This window comes from Schistocerca cancellata, chromosome 7, assembly GCF_023864275.1.
Source record: "Schistocerca cancellata isolate TAMUIC-IGC-003103 chromosome 7, iqSchCanc2.1, whole genome shotgun sequence".
In the NCBI taxonomy this organism is placed as follows: Eukaryota; Metazoa; Arthropoda; class Insecta; order Orthoptera; family Acrididae; genus Schistocerca; species Schistocerca cancellata.
In genome coordinates this window covers 30,035,672-30,058,676 of record NC_064632.1, presented here as the reverse complement: position 1 = coordinate 30,058,676, position 23,005 = coordinate 30,035,672, and the positions used below count along the sequence as shown (strand labels likewise).

General features: G+C 39.2%; 1 protein-coding gene across 1 annotated transcript in view; it reads left to right on the top strand.

The window, feature by feature from the left end:
* The window catches only part of LOC126092417 (uncharacterized), a 240,529-nt gene that overhangs the window by 2,680 nt on the left and 214,844 nt on the right, over positions 1-23,005 (top strand). The window contains exons 3-4 of the mRNA XM_049908004.1: positions 2,754-3,000; positions 3,089-3,330. Coding sequence (XP_049763961.1) covers positions 2,754-3,000; positions 3,089-3,330 — 489 coding nt within the window. The remainder of the gene's footprint in view (positions 1-2,753; positions 3,001-3,088; positions 3,331-23,005) is intronic.

Below are 23,005 nucleotides of genomic sequence, written 5' to 3'. Positions count from 1 at the left end.
ATTTGCTTAGTGGCAGATGATACAGATGCAAGATTTTTGCACATACTTGCATTAATGTTTTACTCTTTACAAAATTCTTTGTTGCAATTTGTTTCATGTTTCTTTCCACCCATGTGGAGCAGAAATTCACTTGCACTGTACAAACAATGATCAAGTAGAAATGATTGTAGTTTTTTTATTAAACACAGTCAGGGACTTACTGTTTTTTATTTCCGATGGCAGGCTATTGTATATTTTAATGCCTTTGTTGGAGGGAGAGTTTTTAAAGGCAGAGGTGTGCATTTCTTTAACATGGAGTTTCATTTTCTGTCTAGTACCATAGTCATGGACATTTATATTTTTATTAAATTTTGTAATATTACTTTTTACAAATTTGCATAGTTCTAGTATATACAGGCTGCCAAGGGGTAGGATGAGCAACTTTTGGAAGAGAGGTCTGCAGCTATCAGTCAGCTTTGCCTTATTCATTATTCTTGTAGCTCTCTTTTGGGTTAGGAGAATGCTTGGGCTATGTGTAGTCTCCTCAGAATATAATACCATACTGCATTACACTGTGGAATTGTGCATAGTAGGCTGTGTGAACAGTTTCTGCGCTTGTGCAGTATGCGAGGATTCACAGGGCATAGCACACTTGGTTTAACTTACTGTTAGTTTTATTAATGTGTGTTTGCCATTTTAGATTATCCTGAATCCATAGGCCTAGAAATCTTGTTTCTGTATTTGGGGATATTTGGGAACTGTGTAATTTCATATCAGGCATAATTTTATTTGATTATAGGTGGAAGTTTAGGTAAGTGGCTTTCTTTGTGTTAACTATGATCTTGTTTTTCTCAAACCAATCACCATGTTCATCAGTATTTTCATGTATGGCCTCTTGGAGTTCATGTTCATTTTTGCTTGTTTTGAGGATACTGGTATCATCTGCGGAGGTGTACTGGTGCTGGGATTGATTTTTGACGGTAGGTCGTTTATGTACACAAGGAAGAGTGCTGGTCCAAGTATTGAGCCTTGGGGCATACCTTGTGTAATATTGCAATAGTCAGAGTAGTATGTTTCGATATGTCCTTGATTGTTATGTTTTATTGACACTTTTTGTTTCCTATTTGTCAGGTATGAGCTGAACCAGTTTAGTGGGGTGCCTCTGATGCCATTTGACTCCAGTTTGTTGAGAAGAATCTTCTGGTCTATGACATCAAATGCCTTGGACAAATCTAGGAAGATCCCAACTGCTTTTTGTTTTTTGTCTATAGCATCTAGGGTGGAGTGTAAATACTCATATATGGCGGTTGTCGTGGATTTCTTTTTTCTGAAACCATGCTGGGCATCAGTTCTGGTTCTTATCAAGAAAATTTATTAGTCTTTGGAGAACTAATCTCTCCAAAAGTTTACCAAACACAGGTAACAGTGATATGGGTCTGTAATTTTCTGTGTTGAGTTTTTCACCTTTCTTAAAGACTGGGATAACTTAAGCCACTTTCATGCATTTTGGAAATGTACCTGACATCTAAGATAAGTTGTATACGTTTGAGAGTGGGAGAGCTATTTTGTTTATGCAGTTTTTGATGATAAAATCTGGGATGTCATCGATTCCAGATGAGAATTTATTCTTGAGGTACTTTGCATTTAGTACAATTTCTTCAGGAGTAGTTTCCCAGAAGAATATAGATTCTACGGGAGTTGTTATTTTGTTTTGTCTGTTGTGTGTGGGTTTGTTGATGCTTTGTAACAGATTTTTAACAATATTTTCATAGTAATTGTTGAAAATATTTGCAGTTTCTTGTGGATTAGTAACTCTGGTGTTGTGGATTAGGATAGTGTTTTCGTGTTTACATGGTTGTTGATTTGTTTCGTTCCTTATGATGTTACACACTGCCCTGGTTTTGTTTGAGGATTTTGCTTCATAGTTGTCATTTGCTGTTCGCTTTGCTAGTGCTATGTCTTTTTTAAGGATTTTGACATATTACTTGATATATCTTTCTTGAGATGGGGTGGGGATGGTGTTATTTTTTAGGTACTTCAACAGATCTCTCTTCCTTCTGCAGGAAATCTTTATACCAGTTGTTATCCATGGCTTCTTATTGGGTTCTTCTGATGTGGTGTGTTAAGAGGAAAGACAATATTGAAGTGATATAGAAATGTGTTTAGAAAGGATTCCATTTTGTTGTCTGTATCTTCTGCTTCATATACTTAGTTTCATGTTTCTGGGAGTTACTGTGAGGCTCATTGTATACCTCATCCCAGTCAACATTTTGTAAGCTTCCTTAAACTCTTCAGTAGTTTTGTCATTAATCATCCTCACTAGCAGTATTTTCTAAGAGTATTTCCAAAGTGTATCTGGTACTAATTTATGTAAAGTGACTGTGTATTGGACTCTGACAATTCTTTTGTTACAAGATATTTCTAATTGTTGAATGAATACATTTTCTATAAGGTTCTAGTATTATAATGAGCAACTTTGGTAGGAAAATTTACGACTGATATCCAATTATTAATGGCTAAAAGCACCTCTGCAACACTTTTCTTTCAGATTCCGTCAAGAAATTTACTTTAAAATAGCCACAAATTAATTATCCCTAGCTTCTGAGTGGCAGAGAGGAAAATAATTCAATTTTTTTCATGAAAATTACCTTGGTTACAGCAATAGTATGTGTAAAATGTCTTACAAGTATTCACTGGTGTTCTGAATAATGTCTTGTATTTGGCCAGCACACACTCCTGTTATGTTGTACTGTTAATTAATTTTAATGTTTCAGGTGAACATTTTACAAACTTGCTGTTTCATGAACCACACATTGCTCTTTCTATTATACACAAAGTGATATATACTGCTCTACATTGCATGGAAAATACACACATTGTTTTACCAGGACAAGTAAAAATTGTACTGCGACCTTCAAATATATTGCGTAATGTCTCTTATTGGGACTATAGTGCAGAATATTGTGGAATATCAACATTTCAAGGAGTTGTAATATCACTATCAAAGCCACATAAGTATACGTAAGTATAAGATGTTTCTATAAAAGGAATTTAGTGCTTTCTAATTTAATGGTGAGTTTTAATTGAGTAATTTCTTGTCTTGTTTCAGCCAAAGTTCAGTTGTCAGATGCCAGGAAATAAAGTGTATCAATTCAAAAGGTTATTGTATGCCAGGTGTCATAAACACATCATACATTCATTGCAACCTCTGTGGTTCAAAACTAATAGAAGAATTTAGGTGTAGAGAAACAGGAGATCAAGTTCTTGCATTGATGGTCAACCCAGAAGCATATAAATTTAATCAGCAGCATCTGTACAAACGCAGCCAGGCAGTGCTTGTCTGTTTTCAAGGTATTGATTTTTTTTCTTGTTAAATTTGGGTATTGTATAATCTTTAAATATGCAATCGGCTTCAGTTACTCATGTTAGTAATTACAATCTTTATATGAATAACAATAAATATCCTACTGCAAGCATACTGGGAATGAACCTTTGTAGCAAATTGTATGATGTCATAGCTCTGTGTTTCAAGACCCAGGTCTTGTCAACTATATTGACAATAAAAATGAATAGAGTGTGTTTATACAGAAAAAGACAGGGTGCAATTATATATAACTACTAAGGAATGGTGAATTTGATAACAACATTTCAGTGATGTTATTGTTTATGATCTTTAGGCTGAAGATACGTTTGCAGCAACTCTCCATGCTATCATATCGTGTGCAAACTTATTCATGTCTGCATAACAACTGCAACTTACATCCATTTGAATCTGCTAACTGTAGTTAAAGCTTGGTCTCCCTTTATAATTTTTTGCTCCCCTCACAGCTGTGCCGTACCAAATTGATGATTTGCAGTAAAAGTGCACTTATGGTGTCAGTGGCTTTTCCATTGTGTGCTGCTGTTGCCAATTGTTTGGCCAGTGAATCACAGAAGGTTGACACAATGAATCTTGAGTCAAATATCGGTAGCTACTGAGATTCTCATTCATAATTTCCTATGGTTCATAAATAAAGTTAGCTGGTTGTTTTTTAGGATGGGATTTAACCATGTCTTTATAACTTTTAGCATAATCAGTAGTAAGGTATACAAGAATTTTATTGCAGTAACCACTGTATCTTTGATGCTTTGCTACACATGAGTCTATTACAGCAGTTTTATTTTTATGTTGAGATTTGTTGACTTCGCCAACTCACAAGCAACTTAGTACATTCCACTGTAACCTAGTGTTTGAGCTGTAGTACATGTCAGTCTGTAAGTACCTCTAGTTCTCTTTCTAATAAATCAAGAATTGATGGAATTTCTCTTAATTACAGAGACATATGACCTGATTTTTAGCTATGTTTGAACATCATTTTCATTTGTGATGTATTTAATTTGTGATTTTGGATATTTATGAAGTTTTCTGGTATTTGGGTGAAACTTTGCAACACATGTATTTTTCTGTTTATGTAACGATAGTTATACATGCTAAATTACTGTACCATGAAAATTAGTTTTCGAATAAATAACAGTAAAAGGGTATAAAGCAGAATATTTTCACTTACTATTATCCTGCAAAGTCATTTTAAAGTTATTCAATACAAATGTAGGAATTTATATTTTTATTGATTAACAATCAGCAGCTTTTTTATTGATTTACAATCAGTAGCTGATTAAGGTATCAGCATAGCATAGTCAATAACGTTAGAAATATTTACACCTTTTTTTACAATACTGTAATTTCATAAATCTCTAAAAGAATTTACGCTTGTGAAATATATCCATTAAATTGAAATGGTGGTAAAACTTAAAAACGGATGTCATCTAGATACTAATTTGATTTAGGAAAGTTTCTGGAAGCTTCTGAGACAATACACAAAGTATATATCATCCTTCTTTGGTGCCAGATACGTCACTCATGCTGTAACTGTAATAGCAGAAAGTTTGTGAAGGTCTTTGACATGTTGTGGTTAAGAAGACAATGTACAATTTTACAACACATCTGTTGTGTACTAATTTGTGTTTCCTTGTGAAAATTGACGGTCTTTTTGACTCTGTGACCATTAATACTGATTGGAAATAAAAACTCAAAATCTGAAAATAAGTTGTTATATTTCAGCCTTATCATTTGCACAAACCAGGACCTAATGAGTTGTATTAAGACTATGCAATTATCATCACCCTCTGGATGCTGGCATGATTTGCAGGTTAATTGAATTATTAATAATACATGTGGAGATTCCTTTATTGAACTTTGTCTATGTATGCTGTATGTGAAGTGGTTTACACAACTGGAAGCAATGCTATTTAAAATTAATATTTACAATGTTGAAAATTAATGGAGGATATTACATTTACATTTGTTAGTTTCTCCACCTCACATCCAAACTATCACAACTGTCACATTCTAACCTAAACTAGGCCTCAGGCTATGCTATTGGTCAGTCTGTCATCACATCTAGTTGTCTTCCATACTATTTGTTAGCTTTGTCAACTCACAACCAAATCATCACATTCCAACATAACTGAGGCCTCAAGCTTTGTTACAGTCAGTGTCTCAGTACACCTAGTTTTTTCCAGCCACAAAAGAAATACGAAAATTAGTAAGCAAGCTTAAAATTCAAAAGATCCAGTTAATAACAGTTATTCTGGCACTCTTCATATTGAAAACAATTGTAATCAGTTCATCAGTTCATATCTGTTCCCGAAAGAAATCATTAGATTCAGCAGTTCTCATTGGCTACCAAATACTATCACCCGATTGGTTATGAGCAATATCAGTGACCTGCCAATAGCAACATGCAGTGCAAGAACCACTGACACCATAAGTGCACATTAACTCAATTATCTGATTCTTTAGAATGTGTCTTATTAGCTTACATTACATCAATACTTGGTCCATAGATCATGAATATGACTTTTTGTAATGAAGTGGAATGTGTCAGCTTAACATACGTTTTCTTTACACAGTATAATTAATTAATTTTATTTTTATTTTATTTATTTTTATTTCTTAACTAAAAATCATCTATTGAGAAGAAGGAGTTGTCATTCAAATTATTTTAATTTGTTTCAAATGTTGGTTGGCTGTCTGTCAGACTTTAAATGCTATTTGGCAAATGACTGAAGATTTTTGTGACAGCAGAATTCATCCCTTCCTGCACCAACATCAGATTTAACCCAGAATAGTGAAGATCATCCTTTCTTCTGATGTTGCAGCCATGCACTTCGCTATTGTTTTTGAATTGGGATTGGTTATTAATAACAAATTTCATAAGTGAATATATGTATTGCAAAGGTACTGTCTGCAAGGTGATCTAGATGGTCTCCAACTATTATTCTGATTGCACACTTTTGTGCAATGAATACTTTTTCCCTTAATGATGAATTACTCCAAAATATGGTGCCATGTGAAAGCATTGAATGAAAAGAGTCATAGTAGGCTAATTTACTGATACATTTATCACCAAAATTTGCAATTCCCCTTATGGCATAAGTAGCTGAACCTAACATTTCTGCAGATCATTGACGTGTTTCTTCCAATTCAATTTCTCATCAGTGCACACACCGAGAAATTTTCAGTATTCTGCCTTAGCAACAGGCTTCTGTTCAAAGTCTATATTTATCAGTGGTGTTGTGCTATTTACTGTATAGAACTGTTTGTACTGTGTTTTCTCAAAATTAAGTGAAAGTCCATTTGCAGAGAACTACCTAATAATTTTCTGAAATGCATTATTTACAATTTAGTCCGCTGATTCTTGTTTGTTGGGTGTTGTTACTATACTTGTATCACCAGCAAAAAGAACTAGCTTTGCATCTTCATGAATATAGAGTGGCAAGTCATTAATATATATTAAGAACAATAAGGGATGAGAAACTGAACCCTGTGGGACACCATTCTTGATACCTCCCCAGTTAGGAGATGATGAGTTTTGCAGATTATCTGTACTGTTAATTTCAACCTTCTGCATTCTTCCAGTTAAATATTAATGAAACCATTTCTGCACTGTTCTCCTCATACCACAATAGTTACGTTTTTTTAGAAGAATTTCATGATTCACACAGTCAAAAGCCTTTGAGAGGTCACAAAATATCCCAATGGATGTTCAATTATTCAGAGCATTAAATATTTGATCAGTGAAAGCAAATATAGCATTTTTTGTTGAAAAGCCTTCCGGAAAACCAAACTGACATTTTGTTAATACTTCATTTTTCCAGTTATGTGATGCTACTCTTGAATACATTACTTTCTCAAAAATTTTGGATAAAGCTGTCAGAAGTGAGATTGGGCAATAGTTATTAGCATCAGACCTATCCCCCTTTTCATGTAATGGTTTAACAATAACATATTTCAGTGTGTCTGGAAAATACCCTATTTCAATGAGTTACTACATATGTGCCTGAGAATCCTAAATACAGTCTTCCTGTGCTCTCAGTTGCCCTGTTTCCCTTTTAACAATATTCCAAATTGTTTTAATTTTATTATTAGAGGTGCTAATCTCAGACATAATACACATACTTCTGGACTTTTTAGTAACTTTTCTTAATACATTGCAGTAGTTTCACTTTTTCTGGATCATTACTCCGTCTAGCTATAGGATACATTTCCCTTTTGTGTTTACAAGATGTTTTTATCCCTTTAGTAAGCCATGCTTTTTAGATGGTTTCTTACAATATATTTCACTGTTTTCTTAGGGAAACTGTTTTCAAATATACTCACAAAGATATCATGAAATAGGTTAAGTTTTAAATTAGCATCAGGATCCTTGTACACCTCATCCGAGTCTTAACTGTTGCAAGCTTTCCCTAAAATTTGCCATTGTTAATGTGGTGTCACCGCAAGACACCACACTTGCTAGGTGGTAGCTTTAAATCGGCCGCGGTCCATTAGTACATGTTGGACCCGCGTGTCGCCACTGTCAGTAATTGCAGACCTAGCACCACCACATGGCAGGTCTAGAAAGACGGACTAGCACTCGCCCCAGTTGTACGACGACTTTGCTAGCGACTACACTGACGGAGCCTTTCTCTCATTTGCCGAGAGACAGTTAGAATAGCCTTCAGCTCAGTCCATGACTACGACCTAGCAAGGCGCCATTAACCATATCTGGAGAGAGTCTCACTTGTATCGTCAATAGCGATGTACCACAAGGATGCATTAAAGTTAAGTAAACAGACTATACGTACTTTTCTTTAGTGCCTTCTAAAGTATCCTGTTCCAGACTTCACGCCAGTCGGTGTGAGTTGACGCGTGCCCTTTCGGTAACCTCACCCTGTGTCTAGACTGTCTTGTCTAGACACAACAGTTAAATTGTTAATTGAACGTCTGTTTTGAATTACTGTATGGAGCTATGTCACATACTGTAACTAGCTGTGCATCATGATCAGACAAACCATTCTTAACAGGAAAAGTTTTTATTTGACTAAATATTTCTTGGTGTATGAAAAACATTGTCAGTGTGCTGCTTTTCTGTACCATCCGAGTAGGAAAATCAATAACTGACATCAAATTGAGAGAACCAAGTAATACTTCAAGGGCAGGCTTTCTATCAGACTCTTTCAGAAAATCTACACTGAAATCCCCACAAACAATAATTTAGTTCCCTTTGTCTGAGAGCACAATAAAGAATTCAAGTTTTTCAAAAATAGCTGATTATTTCCCAATGGGGACCTATACACAGCTACAATTATAAAAGTACTATTATTTAATTTAAGCTCACATGCACATGGTTCTGTGTTTTGTTCTACACAAAAAAATTCTTTTCTAAATTTTTCACACTGTGACTAATTTTAACATATATGGTAGCTCCTCCTTTCTCTGTAGTATCTCTAATTATGTATGCTGAAAACTTATATCCACCTACATTTATCTTTTCCATATCTGTGACTATATTATGTTCAGACAGGCAAGTACATCTATTTCCCCCTCAGTTTCTAAATCTTCTAAATAAACAAGAAGCTCACCTATTTTATTTTTTAATTCCCTGATTTTCTGATGCAATGTACTAACATTATTTTTCACTGTGCTTTTATGAGAAACTTGTGACATACTAACATTATTTTTCACAGTACTTTTATCAGAATCTTGCGATATTTTAACATCTCCAGTGCCAGCCTGTCTGAGCTCCATTAAGCTTAATTTCATTCACCGTTGAATCACTGGACACTGGTCTTAGCTTAAAAAAGAGGTACTCCCATGAGTTTCAGTGCCACCTGCCCCCCTTACGGATTTTGCTATCATCCCAGCCAATTTACCCTTCCCTTTCTTATTGAGATACAGGCTATGTCTTGTGAAGTCTCACCTACCAAAACCGTCAACAGAAACCAAACCTATGCCTGACAAAGTAGCCACCCGAAGCAGCTGATCTAGCTCCATATTGACTCTTCTGACAGAGCTGTTCAGTTGGTGCTGATCATACCACATGAAAGCAGGGACCAAGCCAAGATTTGTATGGTTAGTTGCAGATGCTATTTTTACTCCAGTCAGATTGTGTCATGAATATTAATTTCTTGCAGTTTTATTCAGTACCTCTGCATTAGTTATTTGATGTACTCATCTAATCTTCCATGTTTTTCTCAGCACCACATTCCAAAAGCTTTTGTTGTCTCTTTGTCTAAACTTGTAATTGACCATGTTTCAGTTTTGTACAAAGCTACACTCCAGACAGATAGGCCCTACCTTCAAGAAAGACTTCATATCATTTACGCTTATGTTCAGTGTTAAAAATGTCTCTTTTTCAGTAATGCTACTCTTGCTATTTTCAGTCTGCATTTTATATAGTCTCTACTTCAGCCATTGTCAAAAATGTTGCTATCCAAATAGTAAACTCCTCTACTACTTTTAGTGTCTCATTTTCTTATTTAATTCCTTCAGCATGGTCTTTCGATTCAGCTACACTCCATCACCCTTGTATTACTTTTGCTGATATTCAGTTTATAACTTATTTTCAAGACACTATCCATTGTATTCAACTGTTGTTCCAAGTCCTTTACTGTCAGTCATAGAATTACGATGTCATTGGCAAATTACAAAGCTTTATTTCTTTGCCCCAAACTTTAATTCCTTTTCCAAATTTCTCAATGGTTTTGTTTACTGCTTGCTCAGTGTACAGATTGAATAACGCCGGAATATTTTACAAACCTCTCTCACTCCCTTTTCAACAGTTACCCACCTCTCATATCTTTTGACTCTGTCTATCTGCAGTCTGGGGTCTGTACAAGATTTTAATAACCTTTTGCTCCCAGTATTTTATCCCTGCTATGTTCAAAATTTTAAAGAGTCTTTTCCAGTGAACATTGTCACAATATTCCACTAAAACTACAGATACTGTAATGTCGGTTTGCCTTTCTTCAACCTGATTTCTAAGATGATTCATAGGTCTGTATTGTTTCCCCTTTTCTCCAGAACTTAAATGGGCCATCCCTGAGGTCAGCTAATATTAGTGTTTTCATTCTTTTATAAATAATTTGTGTCAGTATTTTTCAACAATGACTTATTAAATTGACAGTTCTGTAATTATCGTATCTGTCAATACTTTTCTTTTTTGAAAATAGAGTAATTAGATTCATCGTGCAGTCTGATGGTATTTCACAAGCATCATACACAGTGTCCAACAAAGGACTCCATAATTTTAAAATTAAATGTCAGGAAAATGAAGACTGATAGAATAATGCAACAAACAGTATGTTTATTGTGAAAGCTAAAAGTATTTTATACTTAAGTTTTGAAATAGTAGTTACAAAAGCTACTAACATGTAGCACTGTACACTGTGCAGCTCATATCAGCATTGTGAATAAACTTGTTCTCTGCAAGCTTTGTTTGCTTTCACATCACATTCTTTTAAAAATGTCCACTGCTTGCAGTGAAGATGAATTTGCAGTGAAATTTGCTGTCCCATCTTGTAGCATTTCAAAGGAAATGGGTTCAGTTGCTGCACAGATAAACTATTCAATCTAGTCCAGCTTGGTGGGATAGTTTTGTTAGATTGTGTCTTTCAGTGTGTGACAGAGAAAGTAACCACAAAGAATCAAATTGGTCAATTAATGCCTATATGGTAAATTTGGGATAATTCAACAAAATTACTTTATTCCCAAAGTATTCATCAAGGAAGTGAAACAGTATTTTGGTGTGATATAATTCGTGTGCATCTTGGATGAAACACCCATGGTCTGGGCACTCCTCCAATGCTTCCTGTGTTTGACAGTTGTTTCAAAATAGCAAGTTTCACATTCATCTGTTATAGATTCTTGCATGAAAATGTGGTTGGTAATGCCTCTGTTGCATACTGCAGTCCAAACAGGAGCTTGGAAGGATGCAGTGGTTTTGCTTCACACAAATGGATATTTTTGGAACCACAAAATGATCCGATTTGCCTGTTCACAAATCCACTGAGGGGAAAGTATGATTCTTCTGTCAAGCAGATGCAGCCAATATCAAAACCTGCATTATCAGTTATTGTGAGAATCTGGTTGACACAGATGGAGTGGATGTCACCTGGTGACAGGATTTTGAAAGGAAACGTGTGTAGATTGATTCCCAGCATTTTATGCATGCTGGAATGCCTCAAATCAGTCTCTTCTGCAATTCTTTGGACCTATTTCCTCAGATGTTGCTGAATATGTGAAGAAAACATGACAAAATTTTCAGGAGTTAACTAGAGTTGGCCTGGGGTCAACATTATCCACTAAATCATCAGTCATGTAGCCTGTCTATTAGAATTTGGCAAGGAACTCGCAAATCTTTTGGAAGATTAAATAGTGTTTTAAAACTGTCTTGTTGCTGTAATATTGTGTTCTTCTAACCTGTGATATTTCAGTAGCAGAATCACATTTTCAATGGAGTACATGATTTTAATCTCTTCCTGTGGTACAGCAACCTTCTTTCACATCTAAACAGTGGGATTGACTACTCATGGCTTAATGACACTGGTTTTTAGGCATCACAGATTTTGATTACATCACCATCTGTTACCAGTTTTTGTAACTACTACTTGAGAACTTCTCTGTAAAATTCTTACAGATTTCACAGTAAACAACCATTTGTTGCATTCCTCTACTGATTTATGTTTTCACATTATTTAATTTTAAAACCAGGGAGTCCTTTGTTGGACACCTCATTTCTTGCATATGAGGTGGAATAATTTTGTCATGGCTGGATCTCCCAAGGACCTCAGTTGTTCTGTGGGAATGTCATCTACTCCATGTGCCTTGCTTTGACTTACATCATTCAGTGCTTTGTCAAATTCTTCTGACAGTATCACATCTCTTGTCCCATTTTCATATACTTTCTCTTCCCTTCCTGGACTTGTGTCTTCAAGTTCATTTCCCCAGTATAGCCCATCTATATGTTGTTTTCTGCTTTCTCTTGTTTAATTAGGGCCAGTTTCTTCATAAAGATGCTTCTCTTTCATCCAGCATTCTCTTTCATTCTCCTATAGGTTGTATCTATGTATGTACCAGTATGTATGTATATATGTATATATGTATGTATGCATGCATGCATGCATATTCCTATTCAGCCATTACACACTTTTTCACACATTTTGTCAGTCTCACTTTTGTATGTCAGTATGCACTTTTCATTGCTTCATTTGTTGCATTTTTGTAGTTTCTCCTTTTTTCAATTAGATTCAATATCTCATATACCCCCCCCTCCCCCCCCATGAACCATGGACCTTGCTGTTGGTGGGAAGGCTTGCGTGCCTCAGTGATACAGATAGCCGTACCGTAGGTACAACCACAACGGAGGGGTATCTGTTGAGAGGCCAGACAAACGTGTGGTTCCTGAAGAGGGGCAGCAGCCTTTTCAGTAGTTGCAAGGGCAACAGTCTGGATGATTGACTGATCTGGCCTTGTAACAATAACCAAAACGGCCTTGCTGTGCTGGTACTGCGAACGGCTGAAAGCAAGGGGAAACTACGGCCGTAATTTTTCCCGAGGGCATGCAGCTTTACTGTATGATTAAACTTAATCATAGCTAACACTTGGTTTAAGAATCATGATAGAAGGTTGTATACATGGAAGAACCCTGGAGATACTAAAAGGTATCAGATAGATTATATAATGGTAAGACAGAGATTTAGGAACCAGGTTTTAAATTGTAAGACATTTCCAGGGGCAGATGTGGACTCTGACCACAATCTATTGGTTATGACCTGTAGATTAAAAATGAAGAAACTGCAAAAAGGTGGGAATTTAAGGAGATGGGACCTGGATAAACTGACTAAACCAGAGGTTGTACAGAGTTTCAGGGAGAGCATAAGGGAGCAATTGGCAGGAATGGGGGAAAGAAATACAGTAGAAGAAGAATGGGTAGCTTTGAGGGATGAAGTAGTGAAGGCAGCAGAGGATCAAGTAGGTAAAAAGACGAGGGCTAGTAGAAATCCTTGGGTAACAGAAGAAATATTGAATTTAATTGATGAAAGGAGAAAATATAAAAATGCAGTAAGTGAAGCAGGCAAAAAGGAATACAAACGTCTCAAAAATGAGATCGACAGGAAGTGCAAAATGGCTAAGCAGGGATGGCTAGAGGACAAATGTAAGGATGTAGAGGCTTATCTCACTAGGGGTAAGATAGATACTGCCTACAGGAAAATTAAAGAGACCTTTGGAGATAAGAGAACCACTTGTATGAACATCAAGAGCTCAGATGGAAACCCAGTTCTAAGCAACGAAGGGAAAGCAGAAAGGTGGAAGGAGTATATAGAGGGTCTATACAAGGGCGATGAACTTGAGGACAATATTATGGAAATGGAAGAGGATGTAGATAAAGACGAAATGGGAGATACGATACTGCGTGAAGAGTTTGACAGAGCACTGAAAGACCTGAGTCGAAACAAGGCCCCCGGAGTAGACAACATTCCATTGGAACTACTGACGGCCTTGGGAGAGCCAGTCCTGACAAAACTCTACCATCTGGTGAGCAAGATGTATGAAACAGGCGAAATACCCTCAGACTTCAAGAAGAATATAATAATTCCAATCCCAAAGAAAGCAGGTGTTGACAGATGTGAAAATTACCGAACAATCAGTTTAATAAGCCACAGCTGCAAAATACCAACACGAATTCTTTACAGACGAATGGAAAAACTGGTAGAAGCCGACCTCGGGGAAGATCAGTTTGGATTCCGTAGAAATGTTGGAACACGTGAGGCAATACTGACCTTACGACTTATCTTAGAAGAAAGATTAAGGAAAGGCAAACCTACATTTCTAGCATTTGTAGACTTAGAAAAAGCTTTTGACAATGTTGACTAGAATACTCTCTTTCAAATTCTAAAGGTGGCAGGGGTAAAATACATGGAGCAAAAGGCTATTTACAATTTGTACAGAAACCAGATGGCAGTTATAAGAGTCGAGGGACATGAAAGAGAAGCAGTGGTTAAGAAGGGAGTAAGACAGGGTTGTAGCCTCTCCCCGATGTTATTCAATCTGTATATTGAGCAAGCAGTAAAGGAAACAAAAGAAAAATTTGGAGTAGGTATTAAAATCCATGGAGAAGAAATAAAAACGTTGAGGTTCGCCGATGACATTGTAATTCTGTCAGAGACAGCAAAGGACTTGGAAGAGCAGTTGAATGGAATGGATGGTGTCTTGAAGGGAGGATATAAGATGAACATCAACAAAAGCAAAACGAGGATAATGGAATGTAGTCGAATTAAGTCTGGTGATGTTGAGGGTATTAGATTAGGAAATGAGACACTTAAAGTAGTAAAGGAGTTTTGCTATTTGGGGAGCAAAATAACTGATGATGGTCGAAGTAGAGAGGATATAAAATGTAGACTGGCAATGGCAAGGAAAGCGTTTTTGAAGAAGAGAAATTTGTTAACATCGAGTATAGATTTAAGTGTCAGGAAGTCATTTCTGAAAGTATTTGTATGGAGTGTAGCCATGTATGGAAGTGAAACATGGACGGTAAATAGTTCGGACAAGAAGATAATAGAAGCTTTCGAAATGTGGTGCTACAGAAGAATGCTGAAGATTAGATGGGTAGATCACATAACTAATGAGGAAGTATTGAATAGGATTGGGGAGAAGAGAGGTTTGTGGCACAACTTGAGCAGAAGAAGGGATCGGTTGGTAGGACATGTTCTGAGGCTTCAAGGGATCACCAATTTAGTATTGGAGGGCAGCGTGGAGGGTAAAAATCGTAGGGGGAGACCAAGAGATGAATACACTAAGCAGATTCAGAAGGATGTAGGTTGCAGTAGGTACTGGGAGATGAAGAAACTTGCACAGGATAGAGTAGCATGGAGAGCTGCATCAAACCAGTCTCTGGACTGAAGACCATAACAACAACATCTCATATAGTGGGTAAGCACAGAGAACCATATGTTTGTATTGTTACACTGTGTTGCTGAATGCCTCCAGAAAACTTGCTGTTGTGATAACATTGAGTCATTGAGGGAAATTGTCACATTTAATCCTCATACGTCTAATGTAGAATTAGTTTCCCTAAAGCTTGGTGATGGTGAACAGTTGTTGCCAGGTTTGTGGCAGATTGATCTGATGTTGTGAATCATTCCACAGATGTTCTGAGGTACACAGTGGCAACTGAGTTTCTGAGTAGGGGCATTATCATACTCAGGCACAAAAAAGGTTTGAATGTAGATTGTTGCTTCATTGTGAGAAGCTAGCTTTTGTTAAAATGTTTCATTGAACACCAAATTCTTTTTGCCAGTGACCAGTACAAATTTCTCAAACCAAAACCAGTCAAATTAGCACATGACTGTTGCACCTCTTCTAAAACTCACTGTCACCACAACATGCATTGAAATATATGCATAGACATCCACAAGGTCAAATCAGTCTTGCATGTCAAATAATGAGCTATTACAACAATGAAAACAATTATTGATAAAATTACTGATAAAATTATTTAACGTGTTTTGGCGGCAACACAACCACCTAACCTTTATGCACATCGTTGTCTACCTACACAAGTTCACCACAGGATCAACATAGCCCAGCTCTAACCAACACTTTTTTGCCTTTTTTCACACCAGATCTCCATTTGCTTTCTAGTTCACCTTTATCTCTCCCCATATATTTTATATTTATTTTCATTTTCATTTCAGCCTCATGTTACACTTTCCACCTTCTAATACCATGTCACCCTCACAATACCTCCACAACGACCCCATTAAGTTTTATTTACATTCCCTCCGCAAACATGCCTTCGCCCTAACCAGATTACACTCCCATATTTTATTTTCTCAGGCTTGTCTGACATTTGGTATTACCCCCAAAGGCCTCACACTCAAAGTTCCCATCTCTGGCTGCAACCCTTCTTTCCATCAGTCCCTATACCAGTTCCAAACTGAACAATCCATTGCCCTCACCCACCTAATCCTTCACCTACACATCAACTCAGCCAATCAACACACCTGTCAACTCCTATCCTTAATAAAAGTCCTCAATCTTTCCTCTCCCACATCCACACCGGCTGTTCAGAGCATCCTCCTACAGGCCAACTGCAAATTAGAACAGCGTGCCACCCTCCACCTCAAAAAACTATCCAATCTCCTGGTTTCCCACCTCCGGAAAGGCAACTCACTCACCCTTCACAACCTTTCCAGCAAACCTCAACCTCCTCTCATTGCACACAAACCCAGTCTCTCCCAGCTGCTCAATCTCCCACTTCCAGCTCCACTCCCTCCAAAACCTCAAAATTCCAATCAACACAATCTGGAACCACAACACCCTAATTCAGTAGTTAACCTTTCCTCCAAATCTCTCTCCCAATCCGAAACCTCTGTCCTATCCAAAGGCCTCACCTTCAGCCCCACTCCCAGATTCAACCAAACAGCCCTCGTCAAAGATTTACTGTCCTACACCCGTACTCTCTGCTGGAAATATCACTTTGCCACAAAGAAAAATGATCCTAATCCTACTCCTAATGATCCAACTCCCCAAGACACTATCCAAATTGAACCCTGTTGGAACAGTTCCGTCCTCCGTCACAGCGGGACCCACGTCCTCTTCCTCAAAATCACCCTCTCCAAGCCTTCCAGGAATTTCCGACTTCCAGCCTTGCCTCTCAATCCTTCTTAAAAAAACCTTAATCCTACTCCCAACATCACCACTGCTGAAGCCCAAGCTATCCGTGATCTGAAGGCTGACCGATCCATCGTCATTCTTCCGGCTGACAAGGGTTCCATGACCGTGGTACTTGATCGTCAGGAGTATGTGGCTGAGGAACTGCGTCAGCTTTCAGACAACACTACTTACAAAGTTTGCCAAGGTAATCCCATTCCTGATGTCCAGGCGGAGCTTCAAGGAATCCTCAGAACCTTAGGCACCCTACAAAACCTTTCACCTGACTCCACCAACCTCCTGACCCCACCAACACCCCGCACCCGTACCTTCTACCTTCTTCCTAAAATTCACAAATCCAATCATCCCGGCCGTCCCATTGTAGCTGGTTACCAAGCCCCCACAGAACGCATCTCTGCCTACGTAGATCAACACCTTCAACCCATTACATGCAGTCTCCCATCCTTCATCAAAGACACCAACCACTTTCTCGAACGCCTGGAATCCCTACCCAGTCTGTTACCCCCGGAAACCATCCTTGTAACCATTGATGCCACTTCCTTATACACAAATATTCCACATGTCCAGGGCCTCGCTGCGATGGAGCACTTTCTTTCACGCCGATCACCTGCCACCCTACCTAAAACCTCTTTCCTCATTACCTTAGCCAGCTTCATCCTGACCCACAACTTCTTCACTTTCGAAGGCCAGACATACCAACAATTAAAGGGAACAGCCATGGGTACCAGGATGGCCCCCTCGTACGCCAACCTATTCATGGGTCGCTTAGAGGAAGCCTTCTTGGTTACCCAGGCCTGCCAACCCAAAGTTTGGTACAGATTTATTGATGACATTTTCATGATCTGGACTCACAGTGAAGAAGAACTCCAGAATTTCCTCTCCAACCTCAACTCCTTTGGTTCCATCAGATTCACCTGGTCCTACTCCAAATCCTATGCCACTTTCCTTCACGTTGACCTCCACCTGTCCAATGGCCAGCTTCACACGTCCGTCCACATCAAACCCACCAACAAGCAACAGTACCTCAATTATGACAGCTGCCACCCATTCCACATCACAGTCCCTTCCCTACAGCCTAGGCCTTCGTGGCAAACGAATCTGCTCCAGTCCGGAATCCTTGAACCATTACACCAACAACCTGAAAACAGCTTTCGTATCCCGCAACTACCCTCTCGACCTGGTACAGAAGCAAATAACCAGAGCCACTTCCTCATCTCCTCAAACCCGGAACCTCCCACAGAAGAACCCCAAAAGTGCCCCACTTGTGACAGGATACTTTCCGGGACTGGATCAGACTCTGAATGTGGCTCTCCAGCAGGGATACGACTTCCTCAAATCCTGCCCTGAAATGAGATCCATCCTTCATGAAATCCTCCCCACTCCACCAAGAGGTCTTTCCGCCGTCCACCTAACCTTCATAACCTCTTAGTTCATCCCTATGAAATCCCCAAACCACCTTCCCTACCCACTGGCTCCTACCCTTGTAACCGCCCCCGGTGTAAAACCTGTCCCATGCACCCTCCCACCACCACCTACTCCAGTCCTGTAGCCCGGAGTGTGGATGGATATGTGTGTGTGTGCGCGAGTGTATACCTGTCCTTTTTCCCCCAAGGTAAGTCTTTCTGCTCCCAGGATTGGAATGACTCCTTACCCTCTCCCTTAAAACCCACATCCTTTTGTCTTTCCCTCTCCTTCCCTCTTTCCTGACGAAGCAACCGTTTGTTGCCAAAGCTTAAATTTTGTGTGTATGTTTGTGTGTCTATCGACCTGCCAGCGCTTTTGTTTGGTAAGTCTCATCATCTTTGTTTTTAGATAAATTATTTAATTGTATAGATAAAAAACCTACTTACCAAGCAGCTGCAAAACACACACACACACACACACACACACACACACACACACACACACACACACACATACACACACACACACACACACACAAACATAAATGACTGTCATGATTGGCAAGCTTTTGGAGCTAGTGACTCCTTCCTCAGGCCGAAAGATTGAAGGGGAAGGAAGAAGGGTAAAGGAAAAGGACTGGAAAGGTCTAGGAAAATGGGTAGATTTAGAACTGCGAGTCAGGGGAGACTTACTGTACGGGATGAGAAGGAAAGACTGATTGTTGTGGACTGCATCACATGAGATTTGAAAAGCTGAGAGCTTAAAGGTGGAAGACAGGACAATATGCAAGATAGAGATTACTACTAAAACATAGTGCATGGGTTAATAAGAGTGAGAAGATAAATGCAGTGTACATAACAGAGGTGGGAGGGGGCGGTGAAAAATAGGTGGGAAAGACAGTGAAAGCTGTAGAAAACTAAAATAGAGTGAAGCAAAGAGTAGTTACAGTGAAGAAAAGCTGAGATGGAAGAAATTAACGTAAATTAGGGGCAGATGGGTGGCAAGAACCAAAGACATGTTGTAGTGCTAGTTCCCACCTGCAGAGTTCTGAGAAGCTGGTGTTTGGGGGAAGAATCCAGATGGCATGTGTGGTGCAACAGGTGCCAAGGTCATGAATGTAATGTTGTAGAGCATGCTCTGCAACAGGATTTGCGAGTTGCCAGTATATAACCTCTGCCTATGCCCATTCATCCTAACTGATAATTTAGTGGTAGTCATGTCGATGCAGAATGCTGAACAGTGTTTACATAATGACTGGTATGTGACGTGCCGTTTCATAGGTGGCTCTCCCTTTGATAGTATATGTTTTGCCAGTTACAGGGCTATTATAGCTGGTGGTAGGAGGGAACATAGGGCAAGTCTTGCAGTGAGGATGGTCACAGGGGTAGGAGCCATAGTGTAGGGAGATGGGTTCAGAAGGAGCATAGGGTCTGACAAGAATATTGTGGGGATTGGGAGGGCGACGGAAAGCTATTCTAGGTGTGGTGGACAAAATTTCAGACAGAATGGATCTCTTTATCAAAACTAAGGTCCCACATACTGTTTCTGGAAACCTGCTTGTCCCTTGGAGTTACTCCAATAGGCCTTACATTGGAGGTCCCCATTTCTGGATGCACTCCTACTGTACACCAGGCTCTTCTACAGTTTCAAATACAGCAATCTCTTGGTCTTACCTGGCAAATCTGTGACCTATATGCCTCATCAACAAATTTCCTCCCTACCAGACTTTCCTGCTTCTACAAAATCCTGCAGTTATCTGCCCCTCATGTTTCCTTAAATGGTATCATCCGCCAAGCCAACTTCAAAGTGCAACAACTTGCCAGATTTCACCTCAAAAAGCTATCCCACCTTCTCCTAAATTACCTGAACAGTGCTGTTTTCCTTCCTGTTCTTCTGCAGCTCCATAAACAGCCACACCATCGACCACCACTCACCTCCTACAAACCAAGCTTGGCCAACTTCCTTAACATCCCACAGCCTTCACCACTGCCTCCCAGACCAAGAATAATCCCTAATCCCAAGAAGCAGTCACAACAGTACAATGTCCTTAACCTCTCATCTAAAGCACTCTCCCCTCCTAAATTACCTGTATTATCTAAGGGTCTCACTTTCAGCCCTAAACCTGCATTTGATCGTGAACAGTTCAGACCACAATCCCAACTTGATCCACCATCACAACCTCAAAATCATCCCTTTAAAGCCTTCCAAGAATTCCTCACATCCAGCATTGCCTCACAATGCCTTCAAGTCCCTACAATATGATCCTAACCTGTCCTCTACAGAACACCAGGCTCTACATTCCCTAAAAGCTTATGACTGCATCATTATCCTCCCAGAAGATAAAGGATCTGCCCCTGTAGTACTTGACCGAAAGGAGTATGTTAGTGTAGGTCTATGCCAGCTGTCTGTCACCTCTACATACAGTGCCTGCCATCAAGATCCCATCCCTGTGATTCAAACTGACCTGCAGTCCCTCCTTAAAACCTCAGGCTCCTCACAAGGACTAACACCTCACCCAAACCATGCACCCCCACCATTTACTTTCTTCCTAAGATCCACAAACCCAATCATCCTGGCCGTCCTATAGTTGCTGGCTTCAAAGCACCCACCGAAGGTATATCTGCCTTAGCTCATCAACACCTGCAACTACATAGTAAAAAAACTCCCTCCTACACCAAATGTACCAACCGTTTCCTACATTGTGTGAAATCCATGGCCTTCCCAGTCCCACCACACACCTTGCATGTCACCATTGACGCCACCTTCTATACCAACATCCCCCAAGTACATGGTCTGTCTACTGCTGAACATTTCCTCAGTCAGCATCCACCTGATTCCAAACCTATGACATCCTTTCTACTGACCTTAATCAACTTTATACTTACCAACAACTACTTCACCTTTGAGGGGCAGACATACAAATGTTATGACCATGGGAATCCGGATGGCACCTTCTACATCTACATCTACATCCATACTCCGCAAGACACCTGACGGTGTGTGGCGGAGGGTACCTTGAGTACCTCTATCGGTTCTCCCTTCTATTCCAGTCTCGTATTGTTCATGGAAAGAAAGATTGTTGGTATGCCTCTGTGTGGGCTCTAATCTCTCTGATTTTATCCTCATGGTCTCTTCGTGAGATGTACATATCAGGGAGCAATATACTGCTTGACTCCTCAGTGAAGGTATGTTCTCAAAACTTCTATCATCTCCGTAACGCTTTTGCGATTACTAAATGATCCCATAATGAAGTGCGCTGCTCTCCGTTGGATCTTCTCTCTCTCTTCTGTTTCATACTGGTGCCCAGTATTCAAGCAGTGGGTGAACAAGTGTACTGTAACCTACTTCCTTTGTTTTCGGACTACATTTCCTTAGGATTCTTCCAATGAATCTCAGTCTGGCATCTGCTTTACCGACGATTAATTTTATATGTTCATTCCATTTTAAATCACTCCTAATGCCTACTCCCAGATAATTTATGGAATTAACTGCTTCCAGTTGCTGACCTGCTATATTGTAGCTAAATGATAAGGGATCTTTCTTTCTATGTATTCGCAGAACATTACACTTGTCTACAATGAGATTGAATTGCCATTCCCTGCACCATGTGTCAATTCGTTGCAGATCCTCCTGCATTTCAGTACAATTTTCCATTGTTACAACCTCTTGATATACTACAGCAGCATCTGCAAAAAGCCTCAGTGAACTTCTGATGTTATCCGCAAGACCATTTATATATATTGTGAATAGCAACAGTCCTACGACACTCCCCTGCGGCACACCTGAAATCTGTCTTACGTCGGAAGACTTCTCTCCATTGAGAATGACATGCTGCTTTCTGTTATCTAGGAACTCTTCAATCCAATCACACAATTGGTCTGATAGTCCATATGCTCTTACTTTGTTCATTAAACGACTGTGGGGTACTGGATGAACAGCGCGAGCTGGGTTTCACGTGATCGCCTTTTTCGAAACCCATGCTGATTCCTACGGAGTAGATTTCTAGTCTCCAGAAAAGTCGTTATACTCGAACATAATACGTGTTCTAAAATTCTACAACAGATCGAAGTTAGGAATGTAGGTCTATAGTTCTGCACATCTGTTTGACGACGTCCCTTCTTGAAAACAGGGATGACCTGTGCCCATTTCCAATCTTTTGGAATGCTATGCTCTTCTAGAGACCTATGGTACACCGCTGCAAGAAGGGGGGCAAGCTCCTTCACGTACTATGGGTAAAACTGAACTGGTATCCTATCAGGTCCAGTGACCTTTCCTCTTTTGAGAAATTTTAATTGTTTTTCTATCCCTCTGTCATCTATTTCGATATCTACCATTTTGCCATCTGTGCGAAAATCTACAGAAGGAACTACAGTCCAGTCTTCCTCTGTGAAACAGCTTTGGAAAAAGACATATAGTATTCTGACCTTTAGTCTGACATCGTCTGTTTCAGTACCATTTTGGTCACAGAGTGTCTGGACATTTTGTTTTGATCCATCTACCGCTTTGTCATAAGACCAAAATGTCTTACGATTTTCTGTCAAGTCAGTACACAGAACTTTACTTTCGAATTCAGTGAATGCCTCT